Source organism: Phoca vitulina, unplaced genomic scaffold (genome assembly GCF_004348235.1).
Source record: "Phoca vitulina isolate PV1807 unplaced genomic scaffold, GSC_HSeal_1.0 scaffold56, whole genome shotgun sequence".
Classification (NCBI taxonomy): domain Eukaryota; kingdom Metazoa; phylum Chordata; class Mammalia; order Carnivora; family Phocidae; genus Phoca; species Phoca vitulina.
In genome coordinates, this window is record NW_022589759.1 from 6,330,928 (window position 1) to 6,348,931 (window position 18,004).

The 18,004-nt window shown below is 44.5% G+C and overlaps 1 protein-coding gene across 1 annotated transcript in view; it reads right to left on the reverse strand.

Annotated features, from left to right (window-relative positions):
- HSD17B2 (hydroxysteroid 17-beta dehydrogenase 2) overlaps nucleotides 1-10,167 on the reverse strand; it is a 73,390-nt gene extending 63,223 nt beyond the window's left edge. The window contains exon 1 of the mRNA XM_032389925.1: nucleotides 9,621-10,167. Coding sequence (XP_032245816.1) covers nucleotides 9,621-9,888 — 268 coding nt within the window. The 5' untranslated portion in view covers nucleotides 9,889-10,167. The remainder of the gene's footprint in view (nucleotides 1-9,620) is intronic.
- Nucleotides 10,168-18,004: the final 7,837 nt, after the last annotated feature.

Sequence of the window (18,004 nt, forward strand, 5' to 3'; positions counted from 1 at the left end):
CTTCCTATGCTTCCTTCAATATGGAGGGATATCTATCAGTGTGACACTCCTGGCGGCTCTCTCCTGCCTTGCAAAGGTGGAGCAAAGTATTTGCTGGGTTTGACAGAACAGGACAAGAATGTTTCAGACAATGCAAAGGTCTCTTGTCTCTCTAGGAGAAGAGCCAAAAGGACAATTCAGAGCAATTCACAAACTCACCACCTCAGAGTAGTCAGGACGAGAAGTGGACCAGAGAACTCAAGAGGTCAGAGTGTCATAGGGAAGCTTTCTGCTCTTCCTCAGGATCTCCCAGCTGGCAAAATGCCTGCGCTCTTGGGCTGGGATGGTGTAGCTGTTCAACCCAAGCCCTTCCCTATGGGTGAGGCTTGAGACTTTTCCACCCTGTCTTGAGTGGGTGCACCATGAACACTACACATCCAAGACACTTTCTCCAGTGCTTCGGTTGGTAATAAAGCTGAGGTCTCCATCCCCACCTGCCTTGCTTCCCTGTCTCAATCAGTTCAGAACTCAGCTGGGGAAAAAGGGTTGTTATGGACTGACTCCACCAAGCAAAGCAACAACATCCGATGAAGAACCTTGCATTTATTCTGATTTCATTTCACCTCATTAGCTCCAGTCTGGTTTGCATTGCTCATACCAAGATGGCACATGATGTTAAGTCTGAGTCAACATCTCAAAGGAATGACAAGTAACTGGAAATGGTCCAGAGAAGACAGAGTAGAATAATGAAAGTTCTGGAAACCCAGCCTTGGGGGGAATGGTAAAAGGAATGAGAAGATTTAGTTCAAAGCAGATTTGGTCATGATATGATACAGTCTACACGTCTTTCAAGGGCTCTCATGCAAAAGAGTGCTTTAATTAGATTATGTGACTTCCAAGGGCAGAACTAAGTGCATTGATGAATGTTCCAAGGAGGCATATTTTGGCTCATTAGGAGGAAGATATTTACAACTATTAGCATTGTATAAGAATGGAATGATTTTCCTGAGGAGGTAATGAGCTTTCCATCACTAGGGCTATTCAAACAACCCCACTAGATGAAAGGGATGATCCTGAAAAGAGCATTGGGAGATGACTGGTTGTGTAAACCCCACAATGGCAGAGCGGGATGTTTTTCCCCCTCACCACTTCCCCCCTCCAACCCAATTACAACTGACCTGTAATGAGGGGAGTGGGCCAGGGGAGACCCCTTGCATGTGGCCAAACCCTGCCTGGGTAATAAGATACAGTGAAATCCCAACCCCTACACTGTTGCCCTATAATGATGTTCCCCTAAGATGACTTATTGGTTTACTGTCTGTGTGTGAACACACACTTCCTGTGGCTTACTCTAAAGCTTCTCTCAAACTGTAAGTGGGAAAAGGTGTGCATGTTAGGAGGGAGGATTCTGACGGAGTGATTTCCTCTGTCTTATATTCCAGGGCCTGTTGCAGTCATCCTCACTCTCTTTCATATCTTTCCAGAGTTGGGGGGCTATTTTAGCAACCTTATCCTCTGACTATCTGATCAGCAGCACCCTCAGGCAGCCCTGTATGGCTCAGGATGAGAATTATCACCTACAGATGGCCCTTTTTGTGTGTTATTTCATTCCATCCTGGCAATAATCCCAGGGAGATCAGTCTTATGATTAGCTCCATTTTACAGATAAGGAACTAAAGTTCAGAGAGGTTAACTCACTTGTCCTAGGTCAGAACGCTAGTGAGTGGCAAGGCAGGAGTTGGTAGTCAAATTGGTCACTGCCTTAAGTGTGTCACCTTAACCACTGCACCCTCCCCAAATGACAGTGACCAGACCTGCAATTAGGTGTACATATGTTATGGCTCTGTTTGAAGAAAGGAACATAATTTTGGTTTTGTTTCTAATCGCATTCTTTTTTTTTTAAGAGAGGGAGAGGTCGGGGGAGGGACAGAAGGATATGGAGAGAGAGAGAATCTTAAGCAGGCTCCACACCCAGCTTGGAGTCCGATGTGGGGCTCGATCTCATGTCCCTGAGATCATGCCCTGAGCTGAAATCAAGAGTCGGACGCTTAACCGACTGAGCCACCCAGGTACCCCTCTAATCACCTTCTTAATGATGCCTGGGTTTGGTTTGACTCTGTAGGCCTCAGGACTTCAGTAAACACAAGTCTTCAGAAAACAGGATTCAATGAATCCCAGTCCCTTTCCAGTGTTGCATTGACCTATCAGAGCCTTTGACTCATAAAAGTGGAATTTGGGTTCTATTCAGTCTAAGACCATGTTGGGCACTGACTCAAATTTAAAATGTCCCTGGCCCAGGACCAGACCTTGAGTCCTCTGCACACAAAGGGCATTCAACACAAGGTTCCTAATGGTTTCTGTTCTTGGATTTTAGAATTGTTTCTCAGTGGACATATATCTTTCTGATGTCCTGCTTATGGCATGAAGTTAATGGGAGTTGGTATTTCTGAGCACAGAGGAAGGATCTTGTGATGTGGAGGAATCAGGGAGTGACGGAGTGTAGCCTGTAGTGAATTCTGTGCTTAAGAGGAGATGCCGCTTTGTGATGACGGGTGGGATGGAACTGCCAGGGGTCACTGGATCATCCAAGCTGGGCAAGTTCCCCTATTCCACTCCATCACTGCTCCCTGCTTGCTTGGCCCCCATCTTGTCCTCTTTGGGACCGGGATTTACTGATTTTCCTCATTCCAGGTCATCTGCTAATGTCTGTTTGGTTCAGTACAACAGAACTATCTGAACCATCTACCCACTAACCTGATGCCAATGGCCTTACCTCAGAACATTTTCCCACACCATGTCCTAGCACATACATATTGACAGCCTCTGATCTAACCTAATTCCGGACTCGGAGAGCCTAGCATCGAACACCAAAGTCAAGAAGACGGGGGATGGGGCAAAGGAAGAGCACCTAGAAAGGGTTCATCTTTAGGAGCATAAATAGGGAATTCCACAATCTGCAGGGTAATTAAGGTTAAGATACTGACGTACACAAATTGACAAGGCAGCTATGGCCTTGAGGGTATAGACAAGGATAATCTGATCATTTTTTGAGATAAGAACTTGTTTGCACCAGGAACCTTCTGAAAAACTCAGGTTTTACCTCCCTGGCAACTCTTGACCTATCTTAGAGGTAGTAAATTTTTTTTTTTAAGTACAGTGGCTTGGATACCTTACAACATTTTGGAAAACTAATAGGTATCCAGAACTTCCCTGGAAATTTGGAGAGTAGAGATGTAGTATATGATATGATCTCTATTGTCAAGAACATTTGCACAAGACATTCAGACTTTCAGGGAGATAGAAGGATTTTAATGGGGACCGGTTAGCTTTATATTTTAGAGAAGCATTATTCTGGCTGCAGGATGAGGATGGAGAAATGAGGGGTAGTGATAATGACCAAGACGCTATTACAAGAGGCCACTTGAGAAGCTTTGACACAGGGAGTAGCAGTGGAACGAAAAGGAGGGGAGAGATTCAAAAGGCAGTGAAAGGTCACCGAGTTATGAATAAAGACTGGTTGGATGAGGTAGAAAGAGAAGAAAGAGTCAAGGAGAACTCTCCAATTTCTGATTTGGGTGGATTGATGGAAAGATTCAAAGATGGCTATGAATTCTCTGACTCAGGCAGAAGGGTGGATGGTGATAGCGCCCTCAACAGAGAGGGAGTATTGGGCTGATGGCAGGATTTCAGAGACGCTTATCGAGTGCAGTCAGGGACAGGTGGACTCTTGTACATTTTGGGAGAGATAGGAAGGAGTGGGTATTTGCTGCTGAGTGCAGGAAACAAGGGACAGAGCAGTGGGGGAGAAGCATGGAAATGCAGCATCCTGGAAGGCAAAGGAGGCCATGTCAAGAAGAAAAATACGGTCACAGCGCTGGCACAGAAGTCAAGTTCCAGTGATTGGGACACCCGTGACCCTTGGGAAAGCAGTTTCAATAGCCTGGTCAGGACCAGAGGATGTTCTCTCTGCACCACATCCTGGGTAAGCAGGAGCATACTTAGAACCAAGTCATCGCAAATCTCTGTCCAGAACAAGTCAACAATTAAGTCACTGTAGAACAATGGGGCCTTCAGAGCTCAGCCATGTCACACGTCCGTTCTACACAGGTGACCCTAGCAAAATGAACGAGCAGAGTTAAGGACCTAAGCACGTGGGCAGATTGGGGCAATGCCTTTGTATCCAACCAATGACCACAAAAAGAGGAGGACGTTACACCAGCTTGGTTTGTTCGCTTATGGCTCATTCACTCATTAACATTGTATTAGTTCCCCTGGGCTCAGAGACTGAGAAGGAGGACACAGTCATGAAAGAGACCTGACCCCTGCCTTCAAACAGCTTACAATACATTTGGGGTGGGGGGGGCGACTTTCATTCCCCAGTCAAAACATTTCATCTAGAATGCCTAATAAAATCATATGCCAACTTTTACAACATTACCTGGGTTAGCAATACCTGTTTATGCTTCTTTGTAGGGGGGTAAGGTAAAGCTTAAACTGAATGATAAAACATGATATGTGCTCATATAAAAAAAATTCCATAGGCTGACTGGATTATAGGCTCATGGCGGACCGTATCAATTCCTTACTATAGACTTCAAAGACCTCTTCCCTTGTAGCATTAACCATCACTATGTGACCCATGTTTCTCCAGGCTCCCTCTCTAAACCTAATCAAGGCCTCGTTCTGTATTTTCAACTGGCAGTGACTTTCCACCTGCACTTCCCCCTTCCTGCCCTCAAAATCAGAACCGAAGTCAAATTCACTACTGTGCCATCTCTGAAATCATCACCCTTTTCAAACAGCCCTATCCCTCTGTATGGTCCCTTCATTTTATCTTCTGTCACCTGGATCTCTTGCATCCAATCAATTGCCAAGTTCTGCATCAAACAGAGTCTTGTACACAGAATAGATCGTCAATGTTTACTTGCTGATTGAATGAACACATTTTATGTCCTAGACACCATAGCTAGTTAGTAACACTGGTAATGGCAGTGGCTAAGAGCATGGCCTTTGGTGGTAGGTAGGTCTGATCTGGTTTTAGCCCACCTCTGCTACTTAATAGCTCAGTGACTTTGGACATGTAGTGCCCTTGTTCACAAGATGTAAGTGATTAGGGTTGTGAGAATCAAATATAAAATGTAAAACTCTGAACACAGTGATGTTATTTCTTAGTCCCATGGCCCACTGTCAATATTTATCCATCTTAGTAATCTAATGTTAGATCCAAAGGAGCCCAAATCCCAAGCGACGCCAACAGTGTTCAGTTTTAGAACCTTAATTGGACTATTTAATAAGTCCCAGAAGGGGTCACTATCCACCTAGGACCCTTTGTTTAGAGCATAAAATAAGGACTTCCACATAACACAGATCCTTCTTCCAGCCCCTCATCCATCCCCCATTGTACGCCGTTTTGAAAACTCTAATTAAAAATTACCCAACTCAACAAGTTTTAATGAGTGCTAGTTGTGTTGTGTAGTAGCTGCTTAACCAATTAGCCTGGAAGACCTTCCTATTTTCCCTCTAGAAAGCTGCTTTTTCATTCCTAATGAGGTCCCTCTTTTGTCAAGCTTTCCCCAGCCTCTGACACAGGAACCTGGCCCACCCCTGGGCTCCAGGCATTCAGGAACCCTCCTGGAGGCACCTCTGTGCCCCATCGCACAACCATGCTTAGGTATGGCCACATCTCTCCCAGCAGACTGTGAAGCCCTCTAGGTGTGTGCCCTGCACCCAATAGATGCTGAATCAAGATGGTTGGGAAAGATGGAGGGGCCAGGATGGAAGGCCCAAGGGCAGAAAATCAAAGTTACCTTTGCGTTTTCCACCTAGTTCCAAGGGTAGGCTGAGAAGGATAATGCACCACCTCAGAGGAGGAGGAGAAACCCAGTGGTCAAAGGTCTAGGGAAACTGGAAACTTTGATCCCATCATTTGACAACATAGTGATTGCATGGGCTTTAATTTTCTTCCCCCATTGCTTCTAGATTGTACACTGCACATACTGAGCACTCAATAAATAGTTGTTACAAAAATAATGAATGTTTCTTCTCTCCATTTCTTTGTCAGACTTTCTTTTTCTTTGTTCTACCTAACCCCTACTCTTCAACCTTTCCCCTCACCACCTGATGCACAAAATCACCTCCCTTCTCCCTCCCTCTTTCCCTCTCCCTCTGTCTCATCCACTAAAGCCATCTATAAGAGAGAGAGAGAGAGTGTGTGTACTGTCATTTCTAGTCTACAGAGGAGGAAACAGAAGTTCAAAAGCCCAAAGCTGGGTACCAATGGTCATGCAGCTACTAAGAGGTATGTAACAGGTAATGTCATACTGCCCCAGATCCTTTGGCCATTTTTGTGTGCTCTAATCCATAGAGTTCTCCATTCTCAGCAGCCAGCACCTGCGACTTTGTTCCAGGGCTGCCCCAGGACACCAGAGCTCACTTTGCCAGTGAACATGGAAAACCACAAGTGCCAGGAGTTTAAGCCTCCCCACCCCCCCCACCAGCAAGGCGGGGCGACAGCCCTTAACTAATGACTGACAGGTGTGAGGGCATTGGGACTACAGCTCCCCGGCCCCCAATGGGAACAGCTCTCATGTGTGACCCCCACCGCCTCCAGATCAGCCCAAGCGAGTAAGCCAACATGACCTTCAGCCAGCTCCCCTTGAGGCTGCACCCCAGCTTGGCTTCCCTTTCCTGCCCATTTTCCCTACTCCCAGACCAATATTCCTTGGAAACCTTCCTAATAAAGCCCTTTCCCCTAAATCCTTATCTCAAGCCCGGCTTCTGGAGGATGCAGCCTAAGGCAAGTTAATGCAGGATTCAAACCCAAGCCTGTCAGACTTCAACATTTTTTTTCCATTATATTGTGCCTGAGATGCCATTGCAATGATATGGGCCTTCTCTTCACTAATTTCACAGCCATTTAAAAAATTGAATGGCTACATAGCTTCAGATGCCTTGAAGACAAATACGACGTTTCTGAAGCTGTATGCTTGCTTCTTTCTTCTTACTATAATTATATGTTTCTGAGACAAAATATCTTTAAATATCCTAGCAAAATGAAGTAAGGGACTCAAAGAAAAAAGTTACTGTTTTCAACTTATCTTTGTGATTGTCTTATACCGGGGTCCATAATTAAATAGGCACTAAAATGGACTTCATCCTTTTAACGTGATCTCTCTTTAAAATGTTTTCATTATAGAAGGAATAGCACTGCACTGGAGGACTTCTAGGGGAGAAAAAAAATCTAAGTACTCGAGTCCAGCCATTCACAATTTCCTTCAGCGTTTTCCTATCCCTCTGACACGGGTACGGTCTTATTCAAACGCCTGGAGCCGCTGGGTCTCCCATTAGCCCATCTTTCCATTTTGTGACACAGTCCTGTGGTTGTCATCTTTAATTCTCGTCCGTTGTTACACCCAGAGGATAGATGGTAACCTGTCACCATTTTAATCGCTTTTGATATTTCATGATTGTAAATGATGGCACTGAACAACGTTGTGAATATGCCATGTTGTTTGCGTCTACCCTTTTCCCGTACTTCAGATTATTTCTTTAAGAGAAGTCTCCAAATCTTGAATTATCAGATAAAGGAATAAAATGTATGGCTTTTGATGTACACCACCGCAGGTCTTCAACCACCCTAAAATGAGTACCCATTTATAACATAAGCCGACCTGAAACAAAGATTATTATTCCAAGTAAGGGTGCCTTATTTGTTAATGAGTTCTGCTCTAACTAGATGGATTCATTTTACATTTCTCCATTTAGTAGAAAGGTCTGGAAACCTCTAGAATTATACTGAAACTGTGGCATATCTCACGAAAATGACTTAGAACCTTAAGGGGACATTGTAGTCATCCTTAAATGGATGTAGCTCCTTTCTTAATTCCAAGCTGTCTAATTGCTAAGCATTTCATGGAGGGATTAGTCACTGGGCTTGAGTTCCTAATTGAATCAGTCATTTTACACACAACAAAACGCAAGTCAGGACATTTCAATGGCTGATGTAGGCTAACTGACTTGGGTGTGTATTTTGTGCGTTTCTGCATGCCTACATCTTCAAAAACAGAGGATACAGTACACTGACAAGATAAATAAACAAGACAGAATTCCTGTTTTCTCAGTCACCTTGAAGTTTGCCAGAGTTGACCCCAAGGTTTGGTATTTTTGCTTATTAGCCTGAGAAGTACTGCTCCCTGAAATTGATTTTCCAGGACTATTTGGACCTCCAAGAGATCATGCCCCATTAGCCTCAAGCACAGTATGACTGTTACGTATTTTTTTTTAACATGCTTAATTGTTCCATCTTCTTTCAGGCAAGTGGGAAAGTACAATAAATAAAAACCTGCAATCATTCTGAAGATCACGGGTACACACATGGTACACATAAAACAGAGGATTTTAGACTGCTATTACAGCTTTTCACTCAGCCCCACCCCATAAGAATTCTAGTGAAAAAGTGGAAAACCTACCCCGTCTTCTAGATGCATGATTCCAGACAATACTAGACATTCATTAGATAAACATCCTATTGATAACTATATTTTCTACCTTTGAACTGTTTGGGTTGTTCCCCGCCCCCCAATTGAAAAAGCTTGTTTTCCATAGCATTCCAAAACTCCAACAAGTGCCAGCCTGCATTTTATCTTAAGAGAAAATTTCACTATCGGGTTAACGTCAAAGGCAAAATGGACAGGTTACTTGACAGTCCATTTCTCAGTGCAATGAGAAGAGCCCTGATTTGCTTCCATCCACACCCTAAGTTTGCATTCATCCCAGTAGGTCAAAGCCACCTGCCACATCACCCAGTGTGGGGTGATGACCTCGGGGCAAATGCTTCTGCAGCGGATGCCTCACCTGGGCAGGACTTTCTGGGTTAGGATATTGGTGGGTAATCCTAATTAAAGCCCCATCCAAGCTCAGACTTCACAACCAAACAAACCAGTTTTACAACACACAGGAATTTAATTTGGCCTCACACTTGCAGTGGAAAAAAAAACACAAAAGAAGAAAAAGGCTGGTGGCTGAGCTAATGAGCAACTGCCTTCCAGACATACTGCCAACTTGATTCAATTAAGAAACATTAGCGGTCTAATGACAGATTTGAAGACAAAAGGTTCAGATGAGGCACGGTTTTGTGACCGCAGCCAGGCAAACCGCAAAATTTCCAACCTGGGTAAGCATCCCTTCGATACTTCAAAAATACAGCAAAGTACAAGGAGAGGCTGATTTTGCAAGCTTTCTTGCACATCTAAGGAATAAGAAGAGCCTAAGCCTAGAACACAGCCAAACATTAACCTCAGAGCAAAATTCCATTTAAGCCTAAGGAAACCTATGTGGCTTTCCTGGGTCCAACTAAACACATGAAATACCAGAGGTTTGCTTATTCTTCTTTATCCTGGGAAATGAACAAAATCATGGCTTGGGTGCCCTTCCCCTCGTCAGTCCCTCTTACCTCCAGCCCCTTCCAGTTCATCTGGTGAAAAAAAGCAAACCAAAACACCGCAGTGAAAGACACTTGGAGATGTGCTTTCATTTACTCCATGCCAGGTGTTTTATCTTTAAACCTAATTTGAAAATTCCCGCTACCCCAAAGCCCGTGCCAGGTTCTGCCCTGAGTGAGAACTGCAGTACCGTCCACTTACCCGTGATTAGCACCGCCTTTTGATCCACAGGTAACAGCTCTTGACCAGATAGGTAAGTATACAGGAAGAGGCAGGACAGGAGGCAGAGGATCAAGCTCCAGGAGAGGGACAGGCTGAGCAGCAGGTAAGCCCCTCCCCAGAGACCCGCCAGGCAGACCACCTTTCTGCCGGCCTGCCCTGGGCTCTTCTTGAGACTGCAAAGGGCTATTCCTGCCAGCACTATGGTGACAGCCAGGCAGAGCCACGCTGTCTCAGAGAAGGTGCTCATTCTCAGAGACGTGCTGCACCTTTGCGTGCTCAGGACCAGCGAGACAAGCGGGCAAAGGCTGGGTGGAGGCAGCCTGGGTTATATGTACAGAGAGGCAAGAAGGGAGGGGGAGAAAGTGGCTCTGGCACACTTCGGATGAGCAGGGATTAAGCACACTCATACAGGCACATTTTTGCTGGTGGGTCCTTGAAACCGGTGAGCAGTTTCATATAAATACCAGAGCACTTCCTATTCAGTAGCTCCCCCAAAGCCACCTGCACACATGACCCGTACACATACTCACCCACAACAAACGCACACAGGTTATTTTTTCATGACCTCTGGTGAGATAACCAGTTGGATAATAATTGACAGAATTCAATCTGAACACTGAATAACAAAACCTTTAGCTCACAGGAAACGTCTTCTGCTTTAGGAGCCCGGGCGTGACTGTCAAGTTCTTTTTCGGACCTGAGGTGGGGGCAGGTGGGTTGGGGGGGATGGGGACCAGGTGTGTGTGTGTGTGTGTGTGTGTGTGTGTGTGTGTGCATGTGTGTGTAAATGCAAGCAACCAGTGAGGTTTGGAAGATCTAAGGGGAAGACCACTCTGATTTTGTTTGTGTCTGCGCGCTATCTCCCACCTGCGTCAGGCTGAAGTGTTGGATAGCGAGGGAAGATAGAATACAGAGGAAGAGATTCTTGGCAGATGACAAGTGTGCTGGTCTTGCCAGAAAGGAGGTATGCCAGGCAGAGATAAGAATAATGATAATACAATTATAATGGTCAATACCCACTGGTACTTATTTATGCCAGGGGCCACGTTCCGCTACTTATTCATTCATTCTCTTTTTTGAGACCCTATTCTCTGCCATGCTCTGCTCCAGGCATTGAGACTCAGCAGTCAATATGCCCAGTCTCTTCGAATACAGCGTCTTTATGAGGAAGGTTCTCTCTTTGTAGTGATTTTACAAGGGAGGACACTGAGGCACAGAGAGGTCAGAGACTTGCTCAAGGGGCGCCTGGGTGGCTCAGTTGGTTGGGTGTCTGCTTTCGGCTCGGGTCATGATCCCGGGGTCCTGGGATCGAGCCCTGCATTGGGCTTCCTGCTTGGCGGGGAGTCCTGCTTCTCCCTCTGCCCCTCCCCTTGTGCTCTCTCCCTCTTTCTCTCTCAAACAAATAAATAAAATCTTAAAAAAAAAAAACAAACCCAGAGACTTGCTCAAGATCACACAGCAGTGGAGGCAAGCAGCCTTGTTTCAGTGGCTCTGAGCCACTCGACTGCCTGCTTTAGGCAAAAAATAAAACGCAGTCAGTACGTTATGAACTAGCCCTTCCCTGCTTTAGGCTTGTTTGAACCTCATGAAACACTTAAGGGATCAGTATGCTCATTTACAGAGGAAAACTGCAGCTAGGAGAGGGTACGTTCCTTATGAAAGAGCAGGTGCATCCTGACCACGCCCATGACCCACTGGCTCAAGAGCCACACTCTGGAGCCTTGACACTTAATTGACCACCAGTGACAACACAATATTAGGATGGTGAGTTGTAAAGCCCCATGGAACTGAGTTCAAATCCTGACTCTGCCACTTCCTAGCCCTTCCTGAGGCTCCATTTCTTCTTCTAAAGAAAGGGAACCCAGCCCTCTAAGGTTTTGGGTTTTTTTTTTTTTAAGATTTATTTATTTATTTGAGAGCGAGAGTACACCAGAGGCAGAGGGAGATGGCTTATGGCACATCTTACGTGTGCTGGGCAGAATTCTGATAAAGGCCGGGTATTAGCATATCTGGAGAGACAGGAAAAGCTCTCACTTGGCGGTCAGATTACCTGTATTCAAATCTAACCTGAGCCCTGCCACTTAGTAACTAGGAAGTCAGGAGGGTCTACTTCCCTAGACCCCCGATCAGCTGTAAAATAATAAAAATACCAAGGTAAAGCACTTAGCTCACCCTGCCTGGCACACCAGAAGGAGTCTCATAAATGCTGGCAATGCATGCTTTTTATTTTTTAAGATTTTATTTATTTATTTATTTATTTATTTATTTATTTATTTATTTATTTATTTATAGAAGGAGCAGGGGGAGGGGCAGAGGGAGAGCAAGAGAGAATCCCTAAGCAGACTCCCCACTGAGCGGGGAGCCCAATGCCGGGCTGGATCCCAGAAACCTGAGATCATGACCTGAGCCGAAATCTAGAGTCGGATGCTTAACTGATGGAGCTACCCACGCGCCCAATTCATGCTTTTTAAACAGGGAAGGAAGAACTTCAGGAGTAGAAGAAATTGCCCAGTGGAATATATACTAGTCCCCAGATATGGCAGAAGTTAGCATGGGCTGAGGGGCCAGGAGGAGGGCAAGACTCCACTTACAGGGGGTGTAGGGGAGGCAGGACTTTAGAGGAAATGTACCCAGCAGTCTGTCATGGACGAAGGTAGAGAGAATTTTGGACAGGAAGTTGGGGAAATGAGAATTGCTCATCTGCCCTTGGCCAGGGTAGTTACAAAGGCAGCCCTCCTGGGCTCAGGGCCGTCTCCAGGTCCGAGGGAGACCAGGTGGGAGGCAATGACTTGTGGACCTTACCGTACAGTGGAACTGTGTGGGGTGACAACAAAGACCTTACAGGGGTCTTATGTGGAGCAATGGCACATCGTGTCTGCCCTCCCAGCCGCATGGACACCTGAGGTGGGGAGATGTTGCTGGCTCCAGGCCAGGAAGCATTGGGGTGAGGATTTGGAATTCCCTTGGCTAGACCTGAGGTCTTCCTCCTTCCACACACCCCGTTCCCTCCTGTCGGCTGTGTGCACACCCATCCCGGGAGCGGGGACCTCTCCTGGGCCTCATGGCCTCACCACCCCGGGAGGATTCAGTCAGGCTAGCTCAGGTATTGGATAGCTTTCTAGGTGAGGGTGCAGGACGGGTTATGGCTCTTGGCTGTGGACCTTGGCACTTCTTCAGGGCTCCCACACTGGGGCTGGGGCCAAACACCCTTGTGGGTTTCCTGATGTGGGCACATCCACTGAAAATGAAGCAGATCTTCTTCTGGTGGCAGCCCACTTGGCTTCTCAGCTGCTCAGTCCTGGGGCTCCCGAGGAAAGGCCAAAAGCTGCCATGGCACGGAAGTCTAGGTAAGGATGCTCCACGCCCTCTGATGGGGCAGGAGGTGCACAATATTAGGATGGTGAGTTGTAAAGCCCCATGGAACTGAGTTCAAATCCTGACTCTGTCACTTCCTAGCCCTTCCTGAGGCTCCATTTCTTCTTCTAAAGAAAGGGAACCCAGCCCTCTAAGGTTTTGGGTTTTTTTTTTTTTTAAGATTTATTTATTTAAGAGCGAGAGTACACCAGAGGCAGAGGGAGAGGCTCCCAAGCAGACTCTGCACTGAGCATAGAGCCCGACATGGGGCTGGATCTCACAACCCTCAGATCAAGACTTGAACCAAAACCAAGGGTTGGACACTCAACCGACTGAGCCACCCACATGCCCGGGTGCCTGGCACTGACTCCTGGGCAGAGGGGAAGGTTCTTGCCAGTCCCATCGTCACACGTTCATTTCTTCATTCAGTTCATCACATAGCTCTTCCCCTTGCCATCCTTCAGACACCTGCTTCCATGTCACTTCTTGCCATCCAACCTCAATCTCTTCCATCACCACTGTATTCACCCCTTCCCTGCAGTTAGCTCCATTCATAATTCTGAACATAATTTATTTTTAAGACTGTTCTGTCTCGGGACGCCTGGGTGGTTCAGTCGGTTGAGCATCTGCCTTCAGCTCAAGTCATGATCCCAGGGTCCTGGGATCGAGTCCTGCTCCGGGCTCCCTGCTCAGTGGGGAGCTTGCTTCTCCCTCTGCCTCCCACTCCCCCTGCTTGTGCTCTCTTGCGCTCTCTCTCTCAAATAAATAAATAAAACCTTAAAAAAAAAAAAAAGACTGTTCTGTCTCCCCTACTAGACCATGAACTTCATGAGGGCAAGAACTGTATCTGTTTTTTGTTTTTTATTCACTGTGCACCAAATGCCTAGCCTAGTGCCAGTCCCATGGCATGTACATAATTAACATCTGTTGAATGAATAAAGGAAAGAGCAAATCTTTACAGAGTGCCTTCTAGGTGGGCCGATTCTAGACCAGCCATGAGGGAACTCAGCAGTGAATAATATGGACCCAGTTCCTGACCTTGGGGAGTAGCTGCCACAGGAGCAGTGACTAGTGGGGCTGGATGGTGGGGGAAAGGAAGGCTTTATACCAACTAGGAACACAGATGGAGTCACAGAATTCTCCAGTGAGAACGAGCCCAACTCCTTCTGACCCCTGAATGAGGACCTTAGGGTCCTGGTCTATCTGAGGGCTGCCCTGCCTCTGAATGAGGACCTCCTCCATCTGGCTGAGCTGATTTGTAACTCCTCTTTGTCCCCATCATTTTGTTTTAGGGCTATCCTTGAGGCCATCCTTGCTTGGACGTGTCTCATTTTTTTGCACGCTTCTTAGCTTTCTGGGGGAAGGAACCAACTGGATCAAGTTATTCTCACTAATGATGCCAACAGGTTAATGAACTGCTTCCTTCTGCTGGCCGAGGTGCCTTCCAAAAGGCGCCTCTGAAGACAAGATATCTTACCCATAAGAGAGGATTTCCCAACCTGGGCCAAAACAAACAAACAAACCAACAAAAAACATTTCTGAGAATCCTGGAACGAACACTTTCTTAGTACCAGTGGCCCTTGAGTTTAGAAGGGAATTCGAAGTAACTTCGCGTTTGATTCTCTCTGTAACATCTCCACCAAGTGGTCATCTTGTCAGTACACCTCTGATCACAGGTACGGCCCTGGAGCTAACTGCAGGGAAGGGGTGAATACAGTGGTGATGGAAGAGATTGAGTCACCTCTGAAGGCTGACTTTCCAGTTGAGGACATTATTAGAAAGTTCTCCTCTAGATCAAGTTTGATCCTGTGATCTGTCCTTTCTTTGCCACTTGGAGTCGCACAGACCACATCTACTCCTTATTTCTTTCAGATATTTGAAAGATACTCCTTCTCCAGGCTGATAGTCTTCAATTCTCTTAAATGCCCCTTATAGACATTTTTACTCATATGTCCAAAGACTCATTTGCTCATTTGACAACTGAATCTTGTTCAGTTGACTCTCACTGTGTTTGCTGTCAAATAAAATTCCAGTTTTTGTAGGAATTTTCTTGTCATTTGAAGTTTTTTTGTTGTAAGATACATGTGGAGAAATTGTCCAAAATATAAATGTAAATAAATATCCATGGATCCATGCGGATATAAATAAATGATGGAATAAATAAATAAATGGAGGAAAAGAGACAAATGTCCCACATGGCAAAATTCCAAGTAACTTATGTAGATATTCCCCACTCAAGGAGGTGACACAGAACTCACTTAATGAGCTTGGCAGCACAGCTGGCTTCCTTCTGAGGAACACAGCATGGAGACAGGGAAACAGAGTAATCCAACGCTGGAGAAACCTGACAAACACAGCCTCAACTGGGTAATCAAGGTCAACATCAACAGTGATAAGTCATGTGATGAAAATGGCCCCTTTGTCATTGCAGAACATTCTAGAAAAGGCCTGATCAGCACTGTCAAGGTTATCCAAAAGAAGGAACTTCTGAGAAATGGTCACGGTCAAGAGGAACCTAAGGAGCCATGAGCAGTAAATGTCATGCGGGATCTTAGATATGACCCTGGAGCAGAACAAGGACATCAGGTAAAAACTAAGAAAATCTGAGGGGCGCCTGGGTGGCTCAGTCGGTTAAGCATCTGCCTTCGGCTCGGGTCGTGATCTCAGAGTCCTGGGATAGAGTCCCGCATCGGGCTCTCTGCTCTGCGGAGAGCCTGTTTCTCCCTCTCCCCCTGCTCTTCTCTCTTTCTCTCTCTGTCAAATAAATAAAATCTTAAAAAAGAAAAAACTAAGGAAATCTGAATAAAGCATGAACTTTAGTTAATGAGAATGTATCCGTATTGGTTCATTAGTTGTGACAAATGCCCCATAGTAATGGAAGATGTTGTGAGTATGGGAAAGTTCCTGTGGGTACACAGGAACTCCATCCTGTCTTCAAATTTTTCTGTAAGCCTAAAGGTATTCTAAAGTTAAAAGTTTATTTAAATATATGATAATATATAAGTATGATAAATATTAGTAATTTTATAATAATATAATTTAATGTTTTAGATTTATACCTCTATGAGTATATGATAGTAAATATATTTATTTATAATAAAAATAAATAGATGTAAAAATATATTTAAGTAACCTTTTTATTTTAGAATAGATTTACAGGGACACCTGGGTGGCTCAGTCAATTGAGTGTCTGCCTTCAGCTGGGGTCCTGGGACTGAGTCCCATGTCTGGCTCCTTGCTCATCGGGGAGCCTGCTGCTCCCCCTGTTCGTCCTCTCTTTCTCTTTCTCTCTCCCTTTCTCTGACAAATTAATTAATTAATTAATTAAAAAAAAAGAATAGATTTACAAAAAAACTATGAAGATAGTTTTATTTATACATATACATATGTAGCAGTATATATATACATATATAGTAATATATTATATTATATATAAACATATTTATATTATATAATGTATATATAATTATATGTATAATAATATATGCACATATCTCAATGAATGAAAGAAATTATAACACCCCTTTGGTCAAGAAGAAGAACATTGTCAGAAACCCCGTTCATGCTCCCTCCCAATTACTCTCCTTTCTCTCTTCCTCAAAAGTAACCACTATCCTGACTTTTAACAGCATAATCTAGCTTTGCCAGTTTTTTTAAACTTTATATAAATAGAATCACATAATATTAATGTCACCTGGGTCACTTGACACTGTATAGATCCATCCATGTTGTATGGATAACTAATTTTCATTGCAGAAAACAAGGGTTGGCAAATTACAGACGATGGGACAAATCTGGTCTGTTAACATGTTTTGGTAAATGAAGTTTTATTGGAGTACACCCATGCTCATTTATTTACTTATTCCTGTGTCTGTTTTCCTGCTACAATGGCAAAGTTGGTTAGTTGAGAAAGAGATCATAAGACCTGCAAAGCCAAAAATATTTACTATCTTGTTCTTCACGTAAGCATTTTGCCAACCTCTGCTGTAAAGCATTTTGTTGCATAAATATACCTCTATTTGTTTCTCCATTGTATTAACAGAAAAATGAGTTTTTCACTTTGCTGGCTATCATGAATAGTGCTACTGTAAATATTCTTTTTTTAAAGATTTTATTTATTTATTAGAGAGCGCATGCATGCACGCAAGCTGGGTGAGGGGTAGAGGGAGAGGAAGAGAAAATCTCAAGCAGACTCCATGCTCAGCATAGAGCCAGAGGCAGGACTCAACCTTACGACCCTGAGATCATGACCTGAGCCAAAATCCAGAGTCAGATGCCTAGCCAACTGAGCCCTCCAGGTGCCCCTGCTATAAATATTCTTATAAGCGTATCTTGAAGCACATGTGTATCCATTGCCCTTGGGTACATTCAATGGAGTGGAACTATGGAATCCATGGCATATACATGAATTCAGCTTTAGTGCCATTTTTTCCCCCCTAAAATGATTGCACCATTTCCAAGTAGACTATGAGAGTTCCAGTTGCTCCACACCCTTCCTCAAATTTGGTATTGTCAGGCTTCTTCATTTTAACTATTCTGATAGATCTGCAGTTGGATCTAATTGAGTTTTACATTTCTTTTCTCTGATGACTAATAATTTTGAAAACCTTTTCATATGTTGATTGGCTATGTGATATTCTCTTTGTGAAGTGCTTTATCAAGTTTTTTCTAACTTCTTTAGATGGATGGTTTTTTAAGCCTTTTTTCTTTTTAAACTATATGCATTTTAAGGCTGTACAATATTTTGAAGTATGTCTGGGTTGCATTCCCCGTGTTTGGTATGAACTATTTTCATTATTGTTCAATGAAAAATGTTTTATAATTTCTATTAGGATTTGTTCTTTGTTACATGGGTTATTTAGGAATTTTATATTTTATACTTTCAGGGTCGCCTGGGTGGCTCAGTTCATTAAGTGTTTGCCTTTGACTCAGGTCATGATCCCAGGGTCCTGGGATCAAGCCCCAAGTTGGGCTCCCTGCTCAGTGGGGAGTCTGCTTCTCCCTCTTCC